The 25,313-nt window shown below is 43.9% G+C and overlaps 3 protein-coding genes across 10 annotated transcripts in view; 2 read left to right on the top strand and 1 right to left on the bottom strand.

Annotated features, from left to right (window-relative positions):
* The window catches only part of IFT25 (intraflagellar transport 25), a 68,216-nt gene extending 43,951 nt beyond the window's left edge, over positions 1-24,265 (top strand). For both annotated transcript variants that reach the window (XM_057500229.1, XM_057500228.1), the window contains exon 6: positions 24,101-24,265. In XM_057500229.1, coding sequence (XP_057356212.1) covers positions 24,101-24,265 — 165 coding nt within the window. The remainder of the gene's footprint in view (positions 1-24,100) is intronic.
* DIO1 (iodothyronine deiodinase 1) lies at positions 1,353-15,209 on the bottom strand. 4 transcript variants are annotated; one of them, XM_036911168.2, is made up of 4 exons: positions 14,763-15,136; positions 8,406-8,549; positions 4,093-4,292; positions 1,353-2,126 (listed from the first exon to the last, which is right to left on the bottom strand). In XM_036911168.2, the coding sequence occupies exons 1-4, from the start codon at positions 15,082-15,084 to the stop codon at positions 2,058-2,060; spliced, it is 735 nt and encodes a 244-aa protein (XP_036767063.1). In that variant the 5' UTR covers positions 15,085-15,136; the 3' UTR covers positions 1,353-2,057. The 4 variants fall into 4 exon arrangements, with proteins under 4 accessions (XP_036767063.1, XP_036767065.1, XP_036767064.1 ...); XM_036911170.2 differs by lacking the exon at positions 4,093-4,292 and having other exon boundaries at positions 14,763-15,153; XM_036911169.2 differs by lacking the exons at positions 1,353-2,126; positions 4,093-4,292 and adding an exon at positions 7,144-8,132 and having other exon boundaries at positions 14,763-15,157.
* An 88-nt stretch (positions 24,266-24,353) lies between the features above and the next one.
* YIPF1 (Yip1 domain family member 1) overlaps positions 24,354-25,313 on the top strand; it is a 45,927-nt gene continuing 44,967 nt past the window's right edge. The window contains exons 1-2 of one of the 4 annotated variants that reach the window (XM_036911165.2): positions 24,354-24,445; positions 25,179-25,258. In XM_036911165.2, the coding sequence (XP_036767060.2) occupies positions 25,228-25,258 (31 nt within the window). In that variant the 5' untranslated portion in view covers positions 24,354-24,445; positions 25,179-25,227. Of the gene's footprint in view, positions 24,806-25,178; positions 25,259-25,313 lie in introns of all 4 variants that reach the window. The other 3 variants (XM_036911166.2, XM_057500225.1, XM_036911167.2) reach the window with 3 other exon arrangements.

Raw genomic sequence — 25,313 nt, 5'->3', positions numbered from 1 at the left:
GCCACCACCTCCATAAAGCTTTCCAGGATCCACCCAGCTCTGAGGGATTGCTCTTTCCTTTGCACTCCCTGAGCGTTTAGTTTTAGTCACCTCTACCCATCATATTCTACCTTGAATTATGGTCACTGCCATGTCTCTCTGTTTCCCAGGAGGTTAAGCTGCTGGAGGACAACAGCTGGGCCTTGTCTATCTTTGCATCACTGAGCACACAGAAAAGAATCAGTGGTCAATTAATAACCTGCAGCATTAAATTGCAGAGAACTGAGTTGGGTCTATTTGAGCATTCTGAAAACTACTCAGTCCGGCTACTATTATTTATTGAAAACTGGGAGGTTTCTGTGCATTTAGAGAAATGAATTGGGGGACCATCTGAGAAGTGATTCAGAGGAGTGTGGGCCTATCCATCGTCTCCTGAAAACTTAGTGGTTAGGAAGGACAGTGCTCAGTTGTGCCATAGTCCCACCATTTTCCCAGCTTGGGCATATACTGAGAATTATACTCATTCTCAGTCTAACCTCACAAACTTATGCCAGTATTGGTGAGTTGCTTTGGCAGGGTGAAGACTTTTTATTCAGAGTTTCTGCTGTTCTTCCTTCTTTCCATCACCACTCCTTAAAAAGGGGGCCCAAGGAGGTAGTTCTGGAATAATAATGATAATGTTAACAATAGCCAGCACTTCCATGGCATTTTCAAGTCAGGCACAGTTATGAGTGCTTTACTCATGAATCCTCTATGGAGTAGGCATCAGTGACATCCATATTATAGTTCGAGACACCAACGCAGCTTAACCAAAGTCACACAGTTGGCAGGGAGCAGAGTCAGGACTCTGGCTTAAAGCTGGAGATGGGGTTTTGAATCTTGACTTGTTACTAGTCCTGAGACCTTCCACAAACTGCTTACCTCTGAGCCTTAATTTTCACATCTGTAAAGGGGATAATAATCTCCTCTTTGAGATAGATAGAGATTAAATGAGATAACATACCTAAAAGTGCCTATGCCTAGTAGATGGTTAATGATAACTATATTTAGAGTAAAATAGCAACATTATTAATATTGACTTTGTAGCACCTTAGGCAGAGCCATGGAGAACCTGTTTTCATGTTAGAAAATTATCTCGCAAGTCCATTCTTTTACATGTGAAGGTAATTTGATTCCAATGTGAAAAATTCTTCAGCAGAGTTCACAAGATAAAACCACCTTCAACATGTAGCACATAGAGACTGAATGTTCTGCCACTAAATGAGGCCCTTCCCATACATGGTGTTATTTCTGCTCAGATTACTTTAGGCTGTAAGCACAGGTTACACAAATTAGAAAAGAAAATGTAAAGATCACACTGTAGCCATCCCAAGTAACCTGATATATTTTAATCATTCTGTATTAGTGTGCTGCATCTTAAAATATTTTCTTTCACATCAAGTCACAGCTGTGTGTACTTTGGGCTGTGGCCATCATAAACAAATATAAAAAGAAGCAGAGTTAAAACAAATGAATACCAATGGTTATCCATTTAGTCGGATATAATCTAACACAAATGACCATCAGGAGACTTGCAAAGAAATTGGAGAAACAGAATGAAATAGGAGCTTCTGCAAAACTGAATGACAGCTTTCAGTTCCTCATCTCTCTCTAAACAGCTGGAGTTCTCCCCATGTTTGGTTCTAAAAACCACTTGTGTTTTAACTTATCAATTCCATAAATGACGAATTTGGTAAAATGAATTGACCTAATGTAAGGGATGCCATATCTAACCACTTGGTATGAAAGGCTGGAGAGATACCAACCTCAGAAGTACACCCAATGCTCTCACACCTGAGACATAGTGTAACAAACGTGCTGCCCACAGTGGGGGCAGTGTGCAGTTGTACATTCTTTAACACTCAGCTCACTTGCTGCTTCAGTTTCTGATTATAACAAGTGTTTGCTTAGATCAGAAAAATCTGAGCCAGTGATTCAGCTGCAGATGCAGGTCAAGAAGTAAAAGCCGGCTGGGTTAGGGGGAGAGCCAAGACTTGAGATTTCCTACTGGTCATCTAGAGTGGGAGGATCTGTCCTTATTAACCATGGAGCTTTTCCAGAACAGCTCGAACTTCCTCTGGATGGTAGTTCCAAGGGCCAGGTTTACCCTGCAAGAGAAATGAATCAGCATTCCCAGATTTCCAACTTCCAGGAATACACAGGTCTGGAGCTTAGTTGAGAGATGTGGGCTAGCAGTATCTGTGTGGAAGCTGTCAGCAGGGTGTAGTTAATGGCAATCAACCATGACATGGATGAGATTGCCCAGGGGGAGGGCACCAACATTCAGTGGGAACAAGGCCAGAAAAGTAGGAGGAAAACCAGAGGAGGTGGAAAGTGAATGCTTTCAAAAGGAGAAAGGGGTCTGGCTGTACAAATAAGCTTTTCTTCCATAATCAGACCTTCAGTCTGGCCTTACTATCTTCACTCTCACATAACTTCTACCAGTTCTACATTAGAACCACCCCTGCTCCAATCCCACTGCTCTAGTTCAGCCCTCTGCATCCCCTGCTTGGGCAGCAGCCCCACCTTATGACCATCCCCAGTCCTCAGTCCCTGCTGCCTCCAGCCCATTCTTCACCCAATAGTCAGTGATCTTTCTCAAATATGGATCTAGCTGTGCCTTTCCCCTGCTCAAAACTCTTCAGTGGCTCTCCTTTGCCCAAAAATGTAGGCCAAACTCCTTGGTGCATAATGAGACCCTTGTAACCTAAGTTCCCCCGGTGCTCCTTTCTCACCTGCCTTACCATGCCTCAGTGCTTTGCCCACCCTCTTCCCTATATTTGCTATGATTTTCACTCACTCTGCTCAGATGGCTGCTTCCTATCCTTTAAGGCCCAAGCAGTTGTCACTTCTCTGAAAAGCCTACTCATCCCCAGGGGTCAGAAACTTTATAGTCTGAGAGCCAGATCTGTCCTGAAGCCTCACACTCTTTGGTTTGCATATGGCCTATGCTGTTTTGGTGCTGTGACAGCAGAACTGAGTCATTGCAACAGGGATCATTTAGCCCAAAAATCAGCAAATGATCCCTGCTCTGGAGTATCACAGCACTTGGGACACTGTAACACTCTTTGTGTTTGCCTTATCCCCCAGACCGTGAGCACTTGAAGGAAGGTGTGGGCTATGTTAAATTTATTTTTGTGTTTCCAGTACTTGCACAGGGCCTGACCCAGGGTAGGGGCTCCGTACCCAGCTTACCTGGACCATACCATCTTAGAACTATGGCTGAGAGCAGGGAAAAGGACAAAGGACCTGAATCCTTGTGCTGTGACCCTTAGCACCCTGAAATTCCTCTGCAAGCAGTTGCTTGTTTCACCTGCATCAGCTTGACTCTGGGGCAGAGGAGCACCCACATGGTTGGGCTTCCTGTGCTCTCTAAGGCTCGCAATCCCTTCAGCAGCTTTATCACTTACTTTCTGCCCTCTCAGGGAGGCCAACAGAGCCCCAAGGGTCAGAGACTGTGCTTGTATCCCTTGCCCTGGCCAGGCTGGAAGCCCACAGGGGGACACAATCACCAGAGAGGAGGCCTGGACTCAATTTCTGCCTCAAATTCCTGCTTGTACATTTCCAGCTCCAAACTGCAAGGTTTGGCCTCTTCTGGCCTCCTGCACTCCTCTCCAGATGAAGGCCTGCCTCAGAGATTTGCCACTTGAGACCCTCCGGCCCATCCTATCCAAAGGATTTAGAGTTGAAATCAGAGCCTTGTGCAGTGTGACCATGGGCAAGTCAGTTTCCTCCTCTGAACATTGCTTAAGAAATGGAAACAACATTCTCTACTCTCAGCTTCCAACTAAACCAGGGCTGGGCCAGTCTTTTGGGTTCAGAGGTCAGCCAGGAGGTTCTGCAGCTGCAGTCCAGACTCTGGGGACTTCCCTGCACATTATTTCATCTCCTGGGAGGTGGGGTCCAACATCTCCATTTTACAGAAGAGGAAACTGAAACTCCAAGAGAGGAAAGGACCTGCCCTTGGTCACATGGCTGGTAAATGGCTGGGCAGCAATCTGAATCCAGCTCTGCCTGTTTCAAAGCCCTCTCTTTACCATTTCCCCCGTTGGGCTCCCTGCCCCAGAGCACCACCTTGTAGAGGATCCTGCCCTCCTGGAGCACGTAGAGCCTCTCAGGCAGTGCTGCGTATTGCTGGCTGCTCTGGTTCTTCATGGTGTCTACCACCACCGGACACTGGGGGCTCCTGGCCAGCAGCAGGTGGGCTGCCTGCAGGCGGTCCTGGAGATTCAGGTGAGTCCTGATGTCCACGTTGTTCTTAAAAGCCCAGCCATCTACAAGAGAGAGGCTGGGCAGCAAGCCCCACAGGCATGGCACACACTTCCTGCAGACTAAATATCCCTGCTTTTAACTGAGGGTCCAGATAGAGTAGCCCTTGGCCCTTATTTAGCCTGGCTTTCTATTACGGGTGGATACATGAGGTCACATAGGGAATTAGTGGTTCAAGTCCAGGGCTCCTGCCTCCCAGACCTCAGCTTTTCAAGGTGTAAGAGTCCAACAGGCTAGGGCTTCTCAAACTTTAATGTGCCCTTGAATCACTCAGGGACCTTGTTAAAGGAAGATTCTGACTCAGTCTGTCTAGGATGGCACTGCAAGTCTAACTAGCTCCCAGGATGCCAAGGCTGCTGGTGCCTGGATCATATGTTGAGAGGCAAAGATCTACAGCAGCAGGTCTCTAGTATGCACTGCCCAGACCAGCAGTGTCACATCACCTGGGAGTTTGTTAGTAATGCTAACTCTCAGGCCCAACACTAGACTGACCAAATCTGTTTTAACAGCCTTCCAGATAAAACACATGCCAAAGTGTGAGAGCTACTGCTCTAGAGTCTAACATTTTCCTCTTCTAATTATTCTCCACCAGACTGTTCTTTCCAAAACGCAAATCTGACCATATCACTCTCCTGCTTGGATTTTTTCTCCCTCAAGACAAATCCTAAGCTCCCCGGTGCATTCCACCAGACCCTCAGAGACCTGGCCCATCCCTCTAGCCTCCCTCCAGCTTTTTGCTTAGCCAGGTGGGTGAAAAGCTTGGGATTCCTTGACCCACTCAGCCCCACTATCACCCTTTCCACCACAGTGCCTGCCTCCACCTGGGGTGTGAGTCAAGCAGGAACGTCTCTCTTTGGTTTGGGTGCTACAACTTCTGCTACTGAGGCGGATGTGTCAGCTCTGCTGACAGCCTACATTCCCTGCTACTGCTGCAAGCCCTTCCACACCCAGCAAGAGCAGATGTCACCTCCAGGGATGCTGATACCTCCTCTGCCCTTTCTCAGCCTCTCTTCCAAGAATGAACTCCTACTTGTCCTTTAAGGCTCAACTCTGATGCCGAGCTTCTCAATATTGTTATTACTGACATTTGGGGATAGCTAATTCTTTTTCTGTAGGGAGCCATCTTGTGTGTATATAGCATGTTGAACAGTATCTCTGGCCTCTAGTCATGAAATGTCAGTAGCACTGTCCCCTCCTTAATTTATGACAACTCCAAATAGATGTTTCCAAATGTCCCCTAGAAGCCAAAATCACCCTCAGTTGAGAACTGCTTTAACACCATCTCCTCCAGGAAGCTTTCCCTGACACACTTAGTGTGATATTGGACAAGCTCTTTAAATCTAAAGTCTAATTATTCCATCTGTTGTTAAATGTGATTAATAGAACCAATCTAAAACAACATACAGATGGGAAAGAACGCAATTTTCATTCCATACCACAGGTTTCCTACTCTTCTGCTCCGGAGATGCCCCTCACCCCCAACCAAACCCATTTAAATATGTTTAATTTTAAATGGAAAGGGATTTTTTTCAATTGACCCCATTTGCCAAGGTGCCCTTCTGCCTACTTACAGGAGGTGGTACTCACTGGCTGATGGCCAACAGGTTGAAAAAATAACCACAAACTGCCACTGTCCTTGGCCCCCTTCTACTTGTCCTATTCTGGGGAACCTGGAATGCTGATGATGTGGTCATGGGTTCCTTCAGAAGCCACATGGCCTGTATTTATAATAATTTGTCTCCCAGGGTAATATAAGTTGCCTAAGTGTATCAGCAGAATCAGCTCTACCTCCTCAGAGCTTCAAAGCCCTCTGCTCAGTACCCTTCCCCAAAGAAAAGCCAGCCCTCAGGAGAAATTCACACCAAGATACACATGCCTGGCCTAGTTTAAAGTATTTATTACCTGTCCCAAGACATCAAAACTTTTTAGATGACAATACCAGCTTATATTTGTATCACACTGAGGTGGTCAGTCCACCCACTAGCTCACTGGAGCTTCACAGCCCCCTACAGGAGGCTAGATGGGCGTTTGCATCACCATCCTGCAGCTGAGAACTTGCAGTCCAGAGAGGAACAGAGACCTGCCTCCCCAGCAGTGAGTTCCTCAGAGGCAGGAACTGTGCCTATCTTTTTTCTCAATATCCCTAGGCCCAGTACAGGGCTGGGCACATAGCAGGTACTTATAAAATATTGTTGAATAGTAGCCTCAGCATCACCAGGTGAGCTGGTTAGAAACAAAATCTCACATCACAGCCCTACTGAGCCAAACTCTGCATCTTAGAAAGAGCCCCAGGTGATGCACATTTAATTTACATGCATATTAAAAGTTTGAGAAGCGCTACCCCTTCCAGGTTCCTCAGACATGGAGTGAGTAGAAGGGGCCAAGGCCAGTAGCAGTTTGTGGGCCCATTGGCCAGTGAGTACCACCTCCTGTAAGTAGGCAGAAGGGCACCTTGGCAAATGGGCCAATTGAAAATCCCCTTCCATTTAAAAGTAAACAGATTTAAATGGGCTGGGTTGGGGGTGAGGGACCTCTGCAGAGCAGAACAGTAAAATCAGCAGGACAGTTAAAGCAGCTTTGGCTGAGCTTTGGCTGTCAGCTGTGATGACATCAAGGCATTGTCTCTTCTCAGCCGTGGAAACCACAGACACCTGCAGCTACCCAAGCTCTCTTTTCTTTGATCACTGCTGCTCTCCTGACAAGAGATGTGTTGTACTTGCATTTGCTCTCCTGTAACCTATGCTGTTTGTTTTAAATATTGTGCTGTTTGTTTTAAATATTGTGGAAAATTTTTAATATACATAAAATTAGAGAGACCAGTAAGTGAACTTCTGTGTATCTATTACCTTATGCTAATATTTTAAGTTGCCCCAAAATCTTAGTGAGGACAGAAGCTGCCAGTTAAATGAAAACAGTAGTAAACTGAAAGGAGTTCTCAAACCTTTGGGTACATATAAATCAAGAAGCAATGGGCCTGGTGTGGCCCCGGAATATACATTTTCAATAAGCAACCGAGGTGGCTGTGACACAGAAATTAGGGCCCACAATGGAGAAAGCACTGCTGGGCCAACTTTGCTGATAATTAATTAATGGCAATCTCTACACTTAAGAACACATGGATGAGCCAGCAATCGCCTAAATACTCATTCTGGGCTCTGATTCTGTGGCATGGACTCTGCCAGGTGGTGGGTGACAGAGATGAATCTTGTTGGGAGGTGTTGAGTAAATGACACTCCTACTCGGTCAGACAAGCGTTCCTCAATCTCTGGGTTTGAGAGTTGGGATAAATTCATGGCTTTGATCTCCATGAAAATCAGGGAGATGCGGTGTGTCTGATCACTATGTAAATTTCAAGGGGCTTAGGTCAAACTGTAGAAGTTTCAGAAAGGGGCATGTCTGTCCATTGCAAGGAAGGACTTCCTCCCAAACAGATCTATCCAGCAGAGGAGTAAGATTTCCTGTGAATAATGAAGATGGGTGATCACCTATTAGGGGCTGAAGAAAGGATCCCTGGCCCAGGTGAGAGCTAGCCTAGAGCCGCGGTTCTCAAAGTGTGGTCCCCAGACCATCAGCACCCAGAGCTTGTTCAGTATGTAAATTCTTGGGCCCCACCCAGACCTAACTCAGAAATTCTGGGGTGGGGAGCAGCAGTTTGTTTTAACAAGCCCTCCAAGGGCTTCTGCGTTCACTAGAGCTGGGAACCACTGACCTGGATGAACCACAATGTCCCCTTGAGCTTGGAGAGTCTTGATCGTTTCACAAGCAGCTGTATAGCAGTCACTTCATTTGTGACATCTCAGGTCTAGATTCCTGCTGCTTGTATCAGCTCCTCTCCCTTGATCTCCCTATTTACCCATTCAAAATGTTAGATGCTTTCCCAGCTAGACCTTGTCTCTGCAGGTTTTCTGCTCTATGTGCCTGGTTGACAGCACAGACTGTTGGTTAGTCGGGGGGTAAACCCAGCAGGGACTGGGAGATGGTAGGATCTCTGTGCTCAGCATCTCTTTCCCTCTCTCCTCCCCCAATTTCTCCACTCCCAACTTGAGATGGTGCTTGGGGGAAGTGAAGGGGAGAAATGAGAGGGAGGGAAGAGGTAGAGGCAAGGGATCTCTCTGTACCTGATGCATGTGCTTCTTCAATGTAAATGACGAGAAAATCTGCTATGGAACTAAAGTCTTCAATCAGTCCCTTGAATTGGTCAAATTTGAAAAGAAATGAAGGTCAGGTACAACTTCCAAAATTCAGCACCAATGGCCTGTTGCCTAAAACAGAAATGGAACCATCATCAACCAATGATCTATACTCTCCACTTCTTCTGCAAACACATCTTTACTCCTGCTCTCAATTCTATTACCTTTATTCCCCTGTGAGGCAGGTCCAGGGCACAGTGGGCCCTGAAGCCTAGAGAACATGACTTAGCACAGGATGGAGCCAGTTTACTCCTCTTGAAAATGAGGGGATTTTATCAGGTGGTCTCTGGACCACTTGCAGTTGCTGGGTGGTCATTAAAATAATGATAAAGAGAGTCTTTCATGTAATTTATAAGGCAGGTGCACACCCATTCTCTCATGTGATGTGATTCGTATACCGCAAGGTCGGCAATTTTTGGTTTATAGACTTGCTCCGGGTCACACAGCTGGTCAGTGGTGGAGTTAAAATTAACATTCTGGCTTCTAGACTCTCAATCCAGTGCTCTTTCCATTCAACACCCTCAGTTTCCTCACTTATAAATGGACATATAATATTTACCTGATAAGATTGTTGTGAGGATTGAAGAAGTCAGTACTGATAAGGCTGCCTGGCCCATAGCAGGTGCTCCCTAAATGTAAGCTGTTGCTATTCTCCGTCTCCTCCCTGAGCTATGAAGTGAGGGAGGCAGTGAAGGGATGCCACAAAGAGGAGGGAAGGGTGGGAGTAGGGCTGGCTACATAATTTGCTGGGCCTGGTGCAAAATGAAAACACAGGGCTCCTTGTTCAAAAAGTGTGAGGAAAAGTGCCCTTAAATATATTAAAATACAAAGATTTTTATTCTGTGGTCTCTCTCTTGCCCTGGCATATTTTCTGGTTACTATTTAATGTCACATTCCCACCAGCCCAGGGATTTTCATAGGGTGAATGCAGACCCTCCCAGTCACCCAGGAGCCCCAAAATTCAGCGTGCATGTGTATGTGTGCCTGTGGCTGCTGTCTACCAGCTTCCTTCTCCCACTAGCCCCCAGACCAATGCACCATACACCTGACAGGGGCATGGAAATTGAGTCAGACATTTCCCCTTCCCATCTGCTCACCACCCCAACCTGTAGAGTATTAAAACCTCCATGCAGTGACATGCTAGGCTCTAAGAGGCTTCTCCCCACAAGCCACCCCCAGTCATTTGCCAAATTGCATCGTGGGGCTTGTCAGCCCAGGATGGGGATGGCCACCTCCAGGCCCTGCCATGAGACCCTGCAGGATGCCCACCCCTGACCCAAACCTTTCCCGTGCCTTGTCCAGGCCCTCTCTGGGGCCAGAAGGTAGCAGCCGTCACTGGGTGGGAGCAGGAAGGGGGCTAGACAAGCTCAGCATCTGAGGGTGGAAGAGTGGACCTTGGAGGACATAGGAGAGCAGTGAGACTGTGGGAGGCAGGATCCGGCATGAGCCAAGACCCCAAGTCCCTGTGGCATGTTCCACTGTCCCATTAGACTTCACTTACAAAATGCAAATTCAAAGATAAAATTATTAAGGATTTTAAGACAGCTACTGCAGAGCATTCAACTCCAAGCATGGGGCCCTTCAGGATGTGGAAACCTGTGTGATTCACTGTCCCATGAACCCAGCCCTGGGTGGGAGCCTTCTGTAACTCTCCCACCCTAGATTGGGGATAACTCTAGGGAGCTGCTAGCACCCTGTGGTTAATTATGGCCAGAGCTGGCATCGCTGAGCCCTTGCCTCCCATCTCTTAGAGCAGGGAGGGTCCTGCACTTTGACATGGCCCATGTAAGTGTCTGTATTCCCCCTCTTCTCACTGCTCCCTGAGGGGCAGGTCCTGTTCCTCATTCCTCATTCATCCTCATACCCCACCATTGAGCACACCACATTCCACCTATAAGCATTTATTCAGAACTTATAGTATGCGAGGTTCTCTGCCACACAATGGGAATTCAGCAGAGAACAGACCTGCAGGCAATTTGAGGTCAGTTTAATGGGGAGACAGGCAAAAAAAAACCAAACAAGAAAACACACACATGAGGCAATTTCAACTTGTGAGAAATGTTATGCAAGAGACGATAAAGGAGACAGGTGAGTCAGGGAAGGCCTCTGAGGAGGTGCATTAACCTGAGAAGTGAAGGATAGGAAAGAGCCAGCCATGGGCAAAGGGAGAGGGCATTCCCCACAAAGGGGCTCCATGTATGGAGGCCCCGAGGAGGGACAGAGCTTGGTGTGTGCAAAGACCTGCAGGGCCACTGTGACTGCAGGTGGGCCGGGGCAATGAGAACTGTGACTGGAGAGGTAGGCTTGGGCCAGAGCAGGTAGGCTCTCCTACACCTTCGTAAAGAATCTGTATTTTTACAGTTCTAAGTACAATGGGATGCCATGGAGATATAAGCAAGGATGGTAGATATATGTTGCAATTTTGGCTGCCCAGCTCCTTCCCAGCCTTCCTATTTGGAATTCCCTATTTTGTGTACTGTTACTTGGAAAGTGTGCCCAGCTTCACTCTGTGGGAGACAGAGGGGCCATGTGCATTCTCTGCCCCCAGCAGCCAGGGCACAAATCATGACCCAGGCTGGGCTTATGGTTCCCTCCCCCATGGGTATTTGATTCTGGAATCTCTGAGATGGTAGAATTCATTTGCAGCTCCATGGTAGTGCCCCTGTCAGGCATGGTGGAGTCCTACAGTGGTGATGGGTTCCCAAAGCAACCACAGTGACAGCAGCAGCCACCTTAACTCGATGCTAAAAGATAGTCCAGGCCCAGTGCTCAGTTGTGGTTGATTCTGGGGCTTTTGCAATGCCTATCCTGTGTGTGTGTGTGTGCGCGCTACTAAGAAAACCAGAGTGAGTTTCTGTTGCTTGCAAGCCAGAACCCTGACTTCTACAGGAGAGCCATATAATGAAAAATGATCAGACTTACACTTGAAGACTACCCTGGCTTCTCTATGGCAAAAGAACTGAAGGTGAGAATGGAAGTGGGCAAGAACAGTTGGGGGCATCGGGGAGAGCCCCAGGAGAGAGAATGGGAGCCTGGGCTAGTATGCAAGTAGTGGAGAAGGGAAAAGGTGGGGTCGACAGGATTTGCTGATGGATGTGGAGTAGAGGGCATCTTAACTTTGTGTGGTTTATTTGGTTAATTATTCCCTCACCTTGTTCTACAAAGGTTTTGAAGCAGTTTAAAGATATAATAAAATATTAAATAGAAAAATGTTTTTAAACCATGCCTCTCTGGGAGGCATAGAACAGAAGGGAAAGGTGGAACATAAGTAAACAGGCCTTTAGATCTCATGCATTCATTATATAACTGAGCTAATATTTGACTCTGAGCCAAGTAAAAGCAGAAAAAATTGGTTATATATTCCTCATTTTTCAGTACATGAGAAAAATACAGGCCAGTTTCTCTGGAGATACAAAGATCTCCTTGTTCTTGGCTCACAGATTTTTTTTCAGAGAAGGCTCCTGGGGGCATCAAGTGGGCCCCAGTCCATTTTATGATGAGTGCTCAGCCACGGGACAGGGTTGCCCAGGCCTCGGCAGGGGAGGCCCAGAGGCAAGTCATAGGCAGGTGGCCAGCCATTGGCTTCCAATGACCCCAGGGAGTCATTCTTCAGATAAGAATCCAAAAAATTTAAGATCAGGACCAGCACTACATATAAAATATAAGCTGTCTGGAATTTTGCTTTTATTTGGGAAAAAAAGTTCTTTAACACCCACCTCTTAGGACCCTGGAAGAGACGGAGCCATTTGTTTAATTATTTATAGTGTGGTTGGGTGCAATGATCAGCACTGAGGGCAAAGTTTAAACTTGGTTCCCTGCTTTCCTGGGACAGAGAGAGAAAAGATGGGCCCAAGGGGGGTGACTGTGCTACGGACTGGCACCCTGCCTGTGTCCACAGGCCATGGCGCAGAGAACATCATTTCAGAATGTCAGTCAAGGGCTGTCAAGTCCAACGCATGAGCAAAAATGGGAGAACAGCTCTGTAGCAGTGCTGGACTCATAGCCACCTCATGACCCACAGGCCAGTAAATTAACTACCATACCAGGCTCTCTCAGCAGAGAAAGCCTACTTACAGTTATTAGATGACACTTCATAAGTACACTTGGAGAGAGCTTAGAAGATATTAAACAGGGGTGAAATAAATCCAGTTTCAGATTAATCCCCAGGTACCTAGAAAATAAGACATCTAGACTTACCTTCTACTACAACATAGCAGTTCATCAATGTTTTGCTCTGTTAGTGTGTCCAAGAGAGTGTATATGTCATACACGTGCAGAGGGTAGGAGGCGGCTGAGAACTTCTCTGAACTTCTGCAGTCTTAGACAATAACAGAAAGTGCACTAGCCAAGAGTCAGAAGGCACATGTTCTGGTTCTGGCTCTAGAAAAACTTGCTGTTTGAGCCAGTAATTTACCCCTCTGGGCCTTTGCATCTACTGGATGAAAGAGTTGCTTTAGATTATCCAAAAAGAGTCTTCCAGACCTTCTGGATGTGGTTCTAAAATGAGTTCAAATTTTATATCCAAAGCATAACAGAGTTTTTTATCGGTCTGGAGGGTTTCCAAAGCAGTTACAGGATGTTTTTTCTAACAGGCAGACCTGATATCCTGTGAACTCCCTGTTGAATATTTTTTTAGCACTTACCAATCCCCTCAGAATGAAGGTTTATGCTCTTCGGTAAGATACATAAGGTCCCCCAACCTCTGGCCCCTGATGATGTCTCCAGCCTCATCCCCTTGGGTGGAGAGTGAGGAGTTGTGTGTGTGTATTAGGAAAATTAGTTAGTGCTGTTTCAAATGAGGTTTTTTCAAGTTTTGTTTGTTTCTAAGCTTCAGAGCTTCTCAGTCTTTCATGTGTTCATGAATTTGCAGGAGGTGCACTATGAATTTGCAGGAGGAAGGTACAGTGTGCAGGGTTTCCCAAATTACTTTAACCAGGAAACTCTAAGTAGTAAAGTATATCTGTACCAAAGTACCCGCTTTGGAAAACACTAGATTAGCCAACTGTCTCAGGGAACTTCTCCATTCTGTCTGTTGTGTTTAGGCCCTGGGAATTGAGAGATGAATCAGACACAGCCTCATTGTGAGGCTCCCCACCAGGCAGAAAAAAAACATTTGAGTTTAGACAGCCAGACGCTGGGTAGGGTGAGTCAGTTCTGAGGAGAGGTGCAGATGGAGAGCTGTGAGTACAGAAGGGACAGAGTGCACCTGGCTGTAGGGGCTGGAGATGGCTGGAGGGGGAGGCAGGACAGCAGGACCCTGAGGATGAGGGGGATTTGGACTGTTGGCGATGAAGGGCCAACAGCATCAGCAAAGACAGAGAAGGAAACGTGGGGCTGTACAAGGTTCGTCTGGAGGCAATGAACATGAGGGGAAGCGGGCAGGCGGAATTGGGAAGAAAAGCTGGAGGCAGCCCCAGGAGGACCTTGGGCACAAGACTGAGCCTGGAACTGCAAAGGGAGCTGCTGAGGCCTGGTGAGCCGGGTGTCAGTAGGCCAGGGATGTGCCTGTAGAAGGGAAATCCGCAGCCATACACAGGCTGCGTGGGAAGAGGGCAGGAGGGAGAGGAGGAAATTCTAGCAGGAAGAGCAGCTGTGAGGACAAGAAGAGAAAACTGCTAGAGAGGTGTTTAAGAACACAAAGAGATAAAATGGTTTGCCTGGAAGAGAGGCAGGGGGTAGAGGGAGGGGAGGGAGGGAGAGGGAGATGTTCAACAAATATTGACTGAGCAGCTACCATGGGCCAGGCCAGCACAGCAGCCACAGTTGGGAGTGGGGGGTTGGAGGTGCAGGGTGACGGGGCACACATGGCTTAGAGTGGACCTGGTCTCCACCTGCACAGAGCTTGCAGGCTGGTGAGGGTGACAGACATCCATCAAACACCCACACATAAATACCAACCAGGACAATGTAATATGGAAAAGTTCAGGATGTTAAGCATACCAGAAGGGGTGAGACCTAGTAGTCTGGGGTAGTTGGGGCTGGCTTGTTGCAGTAAGCGTCCCTGAGCAGAGGTCTGCTGGATCAACAGTTGAGCAGGCACAGTGGGGCTATGATGCATGGCTGCACTGAGGGAGCTAAAGGCCAGCATGTGAGTGCCTGGGAACCTAGTGATGCCAGTCAGAACCAGAATCCAGGAGAATCCCAGTTTCGGGAAGTGAGAAGAAGACCAGAGCCAAAAAAGGAGCAGCTGGAGTAGTAGGAGAATTCAGGACTCTCCACCCACCCCACCAGCCCCGTGAGCACCTCCATTCCAGGCACATCCCAAGCATGTGTCAGCCTGCTGACCTTGCATGAAGTCCCAAATGTTGCACCAACGTCCTGAGAGGTGGACCACAGGGCAGTTTGGGGCCAGACCCCCTTGCTCAGTCTTGTCCTCCAGTCTCTGCCAACGGACCTTCAGGAGGAACCAGAAGTACTGGATGCTGTAGAGAGTTGGGGCCCAGTTGTCATAGGAGAAGTGCGGGTTGTTCTTGTTCATGGCCAGGATGTGCTGCTTGACTCTGCCGGGACACAGTACCAGTAGCACTTTGCCCACGGCCACATGTAGGGCCACCTGCAAGAGTACCCAGAGCCTCTTCAGCCCCAGCGCTGGCTGGGGCAGCCCCATCTCAGCACAACCAGAGCTGGCTCTGAGGCCGATGGGCAGAGAGGCCTCAGCTGGGTGACGCTGGGCGGAGCTGAGCAAAGGTGCAGGGTGGGAGTAGCCAACCCAGGAGGGAGGAAGGAACCCTGACAGAAGGTATTTGCCTTCCTCCTGTCAATGGAATGGAAAATTCCAAATCAGGTGCCCAAAGGTCTGTTCTAATTATTTTCATTCTTTGTCTTGACCTTTGAGAGATTTCTGGACTGGGAGACTGCAGATTTTAAATTCTCCCTCTGATAAATTTTTGAAGACACTTAAAAAGATTACAGTTAAAGGGACTCTGTGGTCCTTTAGAAAGGCTCTCTTACAAGTAAGTTCTATCATGAATGATTCTTTTAATAATATAAATTATTATTTTACCAATGAAAGATCTTTTTCCCACTCACAGCTTCTAGCTGGTAGTTGTATGTTTCTGAAGGCATAGTCCTCCCCAGAGGACTTGGGTCTGGAAGCTCCCCAGGCAGAGACAGACCTGGGGCCATACCCAAGGGCATCTGGGCCTGCGACTCCCCTTAGCACTGGGGTTAGAGTGACAAATAAAACACTCTCTCTGCTCTCAGCAGGGTGGTAGTCCAGAGCAAGGAAGAAACAAGTAAACAGAAAATTATCACTTAGTGTTTTAAGTATGGAGACAGAGGGGGCTGTGGGAGCATGGAGAAGGGGGAGCTAATTCTGTGTGGAGAGGTCAAGAGGACTTCCCCAAGGAAGTGATGTCTATGCTGAAAATAGAAAGAACAGCAAGCAGTAACCAGGCAAGTGGAGTCAGCGGTCCTGGTAGACAGAGCCACAGGTCCAAAGGCCTAGAAGCCAGAGAGAGCATGGATCACTGGAGAAAATGAAAGAAGAATCATAGCAGCTCAGAGGTGCAAAGTATTTTTAAAAACATCTAAAACCACCTTCTTTTTTAAGAAGGGAAACTGAGGCCCAGAAAGGGGAAGTGGCTTGACTGAGGCCCTTTCTGCAGTCAGCAGCTAGTCTCTAAGGAGGTAACTCACTAAGCCTTAAATCTACCCCTCCCTGAGGCATTTACATACCTGTGCGTCAGGGCAGTGGGAAGGATCACTTGAAAGCTGGCTGCCGCATCGGAAGAGGTGTCAGCCTTGGCCTCTAGCACACTAACTTCATTTAGAAAAGGAAAAAACAGCCCCAAAAGATGTTCAGTTTCTGAGCAACTCACTGCAAATGCCACGTGCTATGCTCACAAGGCACAGTCCCTGTCTCTTCAAGCAGTAATAACCCTGCATGTGTATGCAGCATTTTGCTATATACAAAGCCATCCTATATTCTTGGTATTATTTTGTTTCTTGTTGTTTGTTTTAAATAGACTATATTTTTTTTAGCAGTTTTATGGTCACAGCAAAATTAAGCAGAGAGTAAAGACAGTTACCCCCACAAATGCACAGCCTCTCCCATTATCCATATTCTACCAAAGTGGTGCATTTGTTATAATCAATAAACCTACATTAACAAGTCAGTATCACCCGAAGTCCTTAGCTTACATTAGAGTTCACTCTTGATGTTGTGAAATCTATGGGTTTTGACAAATCTGTGATGTATGTATCCACCATTACAATATCATAAAGAATAGTTTTCTGCCCTAAAAACCTGTGTCTTACTCCAATTCATCCTTTCATCTCCCCCCACCCTTGGCAACCATCAATCTTTTGAGGGTCTCCATAGTTTTACCTTTTGTAGAATGTCATATAGTTGGAACCATATGGTATGTAGCCTTTTCAATTTGTCTTCTTTCACTTAGTAAAATACATTTAAGAAACACCCATATTTCTTCATGACTTGATAGCTCATTTCTTTTTAGCATTGAATAATATTCCACTATGTGGATATATAATGCTTTATTTGTCTACCTACTGAATGATATCTTGGTTGCTTCCACGTTTTGGCAATTATGAATAAAGCTGCTGCCACAGACTGAATGTTTGTACTCCCCCAACCACAAACATACATACATACATTGAAACCTATCCCCAATGTGATGGTGTTTGGAGGTGGGGTCTTTGTGAGGTGATTAGGTAATTAGGGTAGAGTCCTAATGAATGAGATTAGTGCCCTTATAAGAGAGATCCCAGAGAGCTCCATTGTCCATTCTTTGTGTGTCCCTCACTAGTCACCAGATCTTCTGGCCCCTTTATTTTGGACTTCCCAGACTTCAAAATATGAGAAATAAATTTCTGTTGTTTATAATCCATCAAGCCTATGGTACTCTGTTAGAGCAGCCCTTATGGACTAAGACAGAATCTGCCACAAACGTCTGTGTGCAGGTTTTTGTGTGAACAGAAGTTTTCGACACATTTGGGTAAATACCAAGGAGTGCAGTTGCAGGATCTTAGGGTAAGAAAATAGTTATTTTTGAGAAATTGCCAAACCATCTTCTGAAGCAAATGCACCATTTTACATTTCCCTCAGTGAATGAGAGAGTTCCCATTGCTCCATATCCTCACCAGCATATGGTGTTGTCTGTGTTTTGCATGTTGGCCATTCTAATAGGTGTGGTTTGGTATCTCATTGTCGTTTTAATTTATAATTCCCTAATGACATATGATACTGAACATCTTTTTATATACTTATTTGTCTCCATATATGTCTTTATATATATGAAGACACATATAGACACTCCATGTATGAAGTGTCTGTTCCAAAATTTTGCTCATTTTAAAATCAGATTGTTCATTATTTTATTTTTGAGTTTTAAGAGTTCTTTATTTTAGATAGCAGTCAGCTGTGTCTTTTGCAGATACTTTCTCCCAGTCTGTAGCTTATTTCTCAGCCTCTTGACAGTGTCTTTTGCAGAGCAGTTTTTAATTTTAATGAAGTCCTACTTATTGATTCTTTCTTTCATGAATTGTGCCTTTGGTGTTGTATCTAAAAAGTCATCACCAAACTCAAGGTCATCTAGTTTTTCTCCTACTTTTTCTGCAAGTTTTATAGGTTTTTGTTTTACATGTGGGTCTAAGATCCATTTTGAGTTAATTTTTTCTAAAAGTATAAGGTCTATGCGTGCGTTCATTTTTTTGCATGTTATGTCGAGTTGTTCCAACACCGTTTATTGAAGAGACTGTCTTTTCTTCTTTGTACTGCTTTTCTTCTTTTGTCAAAGATCAATTAACTTAGTGATTCTATAGTATCTTACTATGCTGATGGACAGTGACTGTAATGGGGTATGTGGTGGGGGCTTGATAATGGGGGGAGTCTGGTAACCATAATGTTGCTCATGTAATTGTACATTAATGAAACCAAAATAAAAATAATAAAATATCAATTAACTATTTCTGGGCTCTCTCTTTTTTTCTATTGAGCTATTTTTCTATTCTTTTGCTGACATCATACTGTTTTTTAAAAATCATTTTTATTGAAATATAGTTTAGATTATACTATCTTACTTTATGTCTGTAACAAATCTTGAAGTTGAATAGTCAGTCCTCCAACTTTGTCATTCTCCTTTAATATTGAAGTAGCTATTCTGGGTCTTTTACCTTTCCATGCAAACTTTGAATCAGTTTGTCGATATCTACAAAATAACTTGCTTGGATGTAGATTGGGATTGTGTTGAATTTATAGATTGTGTTGAGAAGAACTGACATCTTGGCAACATTGAGTCTTCCTATTCATGAACATGGAATATCTCTCCATTTATTTAGTTCTTCTTTGATTGCTTTCATCAGAGTTTTGTAGTTTTCCTTGTATAAATCTTGTACATATTTGTTAGATTTTTACCAAGTATTTCTTAGGTAAGTATTTTAGGGTGCTAATATAAATGGTATTATGATTTTAATTTCAGATTCTAATTTTTCATTGTTGGTGTACAGAAAAGGAATTGACTTTTGTGTATTAACCTTGTATCCTAGAACTTTGCTATAATCACGCATTGGTTCCAGGAGTTTTTTTGGTTGTTTTATTCAGATTTTCTACATAAACAATCATGTAAGCTATGAACAGAGACAGTTTTATTTCTTCCTTCCCAATCTGTGTACCTTTTCTTGTCTCATTGCATTAGCTAAGACTTCCAGTATCATGTTGAAAGAGTGGTGAGAGAACTTGGAGGAAATCACTGAGATGTGACTGCTGGTTGACCCACAAGCTGTACCCAGGCAATCAGAGGCTCCTCACCCCTTCCCCTGTCCTTGGAATGTGTGTTCCACTTGCCTTCCCATTCTAGAAGCTGCCCAAGTATTTAGCCTTAAGATAGTAATGTGGTATTGAGGCCATCTGAACAAGTATATGTGATTGAACCCAGTTAAGGACTCTATAAACTTTTAAGATTCTTGCAGATGGGTGGAGAGATTTACTTGCCTTAGGGCTACTCATAAATAACTTTTCTTGCTTATTAAAAGTGCCACCTTCTGATTTAGAGTGGCCTACCTCTTTCTTTGGTCTCTCCTTGCCCCCTGTGTAAGGGGACCAGTTTGTGAGTCAACAGGGGATATCCTTGCTTTGTTCTTGACTTAGCAGGAGAGCTTCTAGCCATTAAGTATGATGTTGTGGTTTTTTGTAGATATTCTTTATCAAGTTGAGGAAGTTCCCTCTCTCTTCCTAGTTTGCTGATTATTTTTATCATCAATGAGTGTTAGATTTTGTCAAATGCTTTTTCTGCTTGTATTAATGATCATGTGATTTTTCTTCTTTAGTTTATAGATTAAATGGGTTACATTAATTGATTTTTAAATGTTGAACCAGCATTATACATCTGGAATAAATCCCACTTGGCCAGGGTGTGTAATTAGTTTTTTACTTCTTTGGTAAAAAAATACCAGGACTTCCCAGGTATTTTTCTGTTATTGATTTCTAGTTGATTCCATTGTGGCCTGAAAGTATATATAGTATAATTTCTATTTTTGAATTTAATTTTCTATCTAGGGGTGCATATATCTTTTTGAATTTTCAATTTGCTAATATTATGTTGAAGATTTTTACATCCATATTCATGAGAGATATTGGTCTGTAATTTTCTTGTAATGCCTTTGTCTCATTTGGTATTAGGGTAACGTTGGCTTTATAGAATGAATTAGAAAGTATTCCTTCAACTTCTAATTTCTGGGTGAGAACGTAGAGAATTGGTATAATTTTTTCCTTTAATATTTGGTAGAATTCACCAATGAACCCATCTAGGCCTTTTCTGTTTTGGAAGGTTATTAATTATTGATTCAATTTATTTAATAGATATAGGCCTATTCAGATTGTTTATTTCTTCTCCTGTGAGTTTTCACAGATTGTATCTTTCAAAGAATTGATCCATCTCCTCTAGGTTATCACACTTGTGGGCATAGAGTTGTTTACTGTATCCCATTATTAACCTCCTTTTAATAACCATGGCATCTGTAGTGATGTCCCTGCTTTCATTTCTGATACTAGAAATGTTGTCTTCTCTCTTTTTTTCTCAGGTAGCCTGACTAGAGGTTTATTGGTTTATTGGTTTTATTGGTCTTCTCAAAGAATCAGCTTTTGGTTTCACTGATTTTCTCTATTGATTTTCTGTTTTCAATTTCATTGATTTCTGCTCTAATTTTGATTACTTATTTTTTTTCTGCTTATTTTGGATTTAATTTTCTCTTCTCCTTCTAGTTCCCTAAGGTGGAAGCTTAAATTATTGATTTAGATCTTATTTTTTTCTAATATAGCATTCGGTGCTATTAACTTCCCTGTCAGTTAACACGTCTGCTGCATCTCACAAATTTTGCTAAGTTGTATTTTCATTTAGTTCAAAAAACTTCTTGATTTCTCCTGGGATTCTTTATTTGTATCTGTGTTATTTAGAAGTGTTTGTTTAGTCTACAAGTATTTTGGGACTTTCCAGGTATTTTTCTGTTATAGATTTCTAGTTGATTCCATTGTAGCCTGAGAGTATATATAATATAATTTCTATTTTTAAATTTGTTAGAGTATGTTTTATGGCCCAGAATGTGTTCTACCTTGGTGAATATTCTATAAGCTTAAGAAGAATGTGTATTCCACTGCTGCTGGATGACCTTTAGATGTCATTTATATCCAGTTGACCAGTGGTGCCATTGAGTTCTACTATGTCCTTACTGACTTTCTCCCTGCTAGATTTGTTCATTCCTGATACAGGGATGTTAAAGTCTCCAACTATAATAGTGGACTTATCTTTTTCTCCTTTCAGTTCTATCTGTTTTTGTCTCATGTATTTTGATGCCCTGTTGTTAGACACATACACATTAAAGATTATTATGTCTTCTTGCAGAATTGACCCCTTTATCATTACATAATGCCCTCTTTATCCCTGACAATTTTCCTTGCTTTGAAGTTTTCTCTGTCTGAAATTAATATAGCCGTCCCAGCTTTCTTTTAATTAGCATAGTGATCTTTCTCCATTCCTTTATTTTTTTTGAAATGGAATTGTTATTCAAATAGTTATTAGAACTGTATGATCCATATTTATAACTACTGCTACTATTACTTTGAAACTTTTTTTTATTGTAGTAAAATACATGCAACAAAATTTATCACTGTAGCCATTTACAAGTGTACAATTCAGTGGCATTAAGAATATTCACATTGTACAACCATCACAACTATCCATTCCTATAACTCTTTCCATATAGTAAAACTGAAACTATACCTATTAAACAATAGGTCCTGACTCCTGCCTCCCCCCAGCAACTGGCAACCACCATTTTCTTTATGATTTTTTCCTATATATCTTCTTTATGAGTTTGACTACTCTCAGTACCTCATATAAGTGGAATCATATAGTATTTGATTTTTGTGACTGGCTTATTTCACTTAGCATTATGTAAAGATTCATCCTATTGTAGCATATTGCAGAATTTCCTTCCTTCTTAAGGCTGAATTATACCCATGGCATGTATATAACATATTTTGGAAGCAACCAAGATACCAAGATATTCTTCAGTAGGTGAACAGATAAATTGTGGTACATCCAGACAATGGAATATTAGTGCTTAAAAGAAATGAACTATAAGCCACAGAGGAAACTTAAAGGCATATTACTAAGTGAAAGAAGCCAGTCTGAGAAGGCTACATATTGTATGATTCATATGACTTTCTGGAAAAAGCAACACTATGAAGACAGTGAAAATATCAGTGCTTGCCAGGGGATGGCAGGAAGCGATGAATAGGAGGAACACAGGAAAATTTGGAGGCATTGAAAATACTCTGTATGACACAATAATGGTTGATACGTGTCATTATATATTTGTCCAAACCCACAGAATATACAACATCATGAGAACACCTAATGTAAACAAAGGACTACAGGTTTATTAGCTGTAACAAATGAAACATTCTGGTGGGGTATGTTGATAATGGGGTAGGCTATGCATGTCTAGGGGCAGGGGTATGTGGTAAATCTCTATACCTTCTTTTCAGTTTTTCTGGGAACCTAAAAGTTCTCTAAAAAAAAAAAGTCTTAAAAAATACAATACCACAGTTAGAATTAATAAAAGTAGTAGAATGTACTAATAACTACTGAATTTTACATCATCATTAAATTGGAACTGAGTAACAAAATGATAGTTTAGAAATCCCTATGCCTTGAAACTATAAAACATGCTATGAAATAAGCCTTGGATTGAAGAAGAAATCACATGGAAAATTACAAAATATTTAGAATTGAGTAACAATGAAAGCACAATATGGGTCATAGCTAAAGCAATACTAAGAATAAAACATATCTTTAAATACTTTTTTAATAAAACAAGAAAGAACAAATAAATGAACTAAACATTCAAATGAGTAACTAGGAGAAGGACAATAAAGGAATTAAATTCCCCTCTGTTCCCGGCACAAGAGGAAATAATGAAGATAAGGAAAGAAATGAATGAATGAGGGATGGGGGTGGTGAATGGAGAGCAAGAAGGGAAAGAAAGGACCCAAAAACTTGTTCCTTGAAAAGATTAGTAAGATAGACAAAATTCTAACAGTATCTGATCCAGAAAAATCTCAAACACTAGTAAGAACAAAGACAACAGATTTAAAAAATAAAATGACATTTGAATGTGTCAGTAACTGAAAAATTTGATGACGTGATAAATTTCTGAAAAATATAAAAAACATTACTGCAATTGGTGTAAAAAGAAACAGAAATGTGAAAAGACCAATGCCTGTTTAAAAACTGAAACTCTTAATCAGACTTCTTCCCCACAAAAAAAGTCCTAGCCTTACATGACTTTACAGAAGAGTTTAACCAAACTTTCAAGGGATTGGTAATACCTGCCTTGTACAAGATTCCAGTAAACAGAAAAAGAAGGAATGCCTTTTAGGAAGCTATATAATTTTTTTATCCTTTATGCTGTACTTTCATCCCTGTGACTAATTTATATTATACTTGAGATTTCGTGCCTGTTTATCTCCTTACTCTTAATTTGAAAGCTGTACAATTAAAGCATAGGTCCATTTCACTTACAAACATAAATTCAAAAATTCCCAGAATTCTCAACAAAATATTACCTAATGAAAACCACAGTATTCAAGGGCGATTTAACAACAATCTATCTAAAATTATCATTAGTAGTAGATATGAAGTCTTTCCAATTGACCACAAGGGCCCAGTGTGGAGAGGCCAACGTCGCATATTCCAGCTCGTGTGAGCCCAGAATTTGCCTTTAGGTGCTCAGCCAGCCAGCCAGAACTTGTTCACTACTGTAAGCCTTCTGTAAGCAACTATTGTGTGTCCGACCCTGGGCTAGGCACTGGGACCCACAGACCAGAATCATTTTCGATCTTGTCCTCGAGGCATTCACAGGTTGGCAAAGAAGCGCAAACGATGAGAGTTGCTGCGCTAGAGGCAAACCCAGTGAAGGAACAAATTATCACTTACTCGGGTGTCCCGGACAGGCGTCATCCTGCCCTCAGTCACTTAATCACAAACTCAGAACTAACTCCCTCTCTGGCTAATTAAATCTTTATGGCAAAAAAAGACTTGCGAGGGATTCATGACTTTTTTGTTTTGACAATCGTCCTTCGTTACTGTTCCATATCTCAATAGGAAAAGAGGTATAAGCCAACAGAAGGAAAACCTCACGCTCGAGAGTTCCCCGACCCTGTGGAGACAGGCGAGCACAGCGCCCCTCCTCCGCGGGGCTGCGTCGGTCTCTTTAAGAAGCCAAGCCTCCCGCTCCGCAGGGGCGGCGGCCTGCTGGAGGTCTCCTGAGCTTCGCCCTCCGCCCCAAGTGCTGCTGTCTCTTTAAGGAGGCCGGGATCTGCTGAGAGGAGGTGGTGAGGTTCCGCCTCCCGGATCTCCAGCTTCCGGCTGCTAGGCGGGACCGGAACCTGCGCGTAGTATCAGGAGCCCGAGCCTTCCCGGGACTGGCTGGAGGCCTGTTCCTCAGAGGTGAGGTGGCTGGGTCTGTGGGTCCGACCCCGGGCAGAGGGGCCTGCAATTTCCTGCCCGCCGGGGCTGCTGCGGCCCAGCTCCTGCCCCTAAAGCGCTGCCTCTGTTCCTTGGGCAGCTCTTTCCCCAGACCAGCCTGGGCTCGTGGTGCCCCAGTGCAGGGTCGCCGCCACTCCTCCGCCTACTAACTGCTTGGCTGTGCACTGACCTCCTTCCACGCACTCTCATTGAACGGCCTCTGACACCGTGTGAGTAGGTACCATTGTGAACCCATTCTACAGATGAGGAAGCTGAGGCCCCGAGGAAGCCTACAGTCCACACAGCCTACAGAGAAGCAGCCGAATCAGGAATCATACCCAGGTCTGTCTGACGCCAGAGCCTATATGCCCTTAACCACGCGGGCTAGGCTGAACTGCCCATGCCCTTCACTGGCCTCATAGCCACCTCTCTCAAACCCCAGCCTTCCCTTTCTCACCCTTCCATCTCCAGGCTGCACCTGGTCTGTGAGTGCAAGGAACCTTTGGACACCTTCCCCCAACCTCTGTTCCTCCCCCAACCTTAAGTTTCTTTACAACTGTTGTAATATCTGATACTAAAGGGTTATTTTTATATAAACTTGTCAACTCCAATAAAAAAGGAGGCGAGGGAAATCAGTACCATTTGTAACACTGCAGTAAGACTTGTTTGCAGGTATTTGGGGATCCTGTGAAGTTTGTTTGTTTTTCCTTTTTAGACCTCTGCAAGGTTTCTCACTTAGAATTGGGAGAAGACCCTCTGGCTGAATGGCAACTGTAGATGACTTGCAGTTTGAAGGTATATCAGTTGGGTGCCCACCTTTTATGATCAGTATTTCAACAGTCACAACAAC

The sequence above is a fragment of the Manis pentadactyla genome, chromosome 4, assembly GCF_030020395.1.
Source record: "Manis pentadactyla isolate mManPen7 chromosome 4, mManPen7.hap1, whole genome shotgun sequence".
Taxonomy (NCBI): domain Eukaryota; kingdom Metazoa; phylum Chordata; class Mammalia; order Pholidota; family Manidae; genus Manis; species Manis pentadactyla.
Note: the sequence above shows the minus strand (reverse complement) of the source record. Positions and strands in the feature narration are given on the sequence as shown.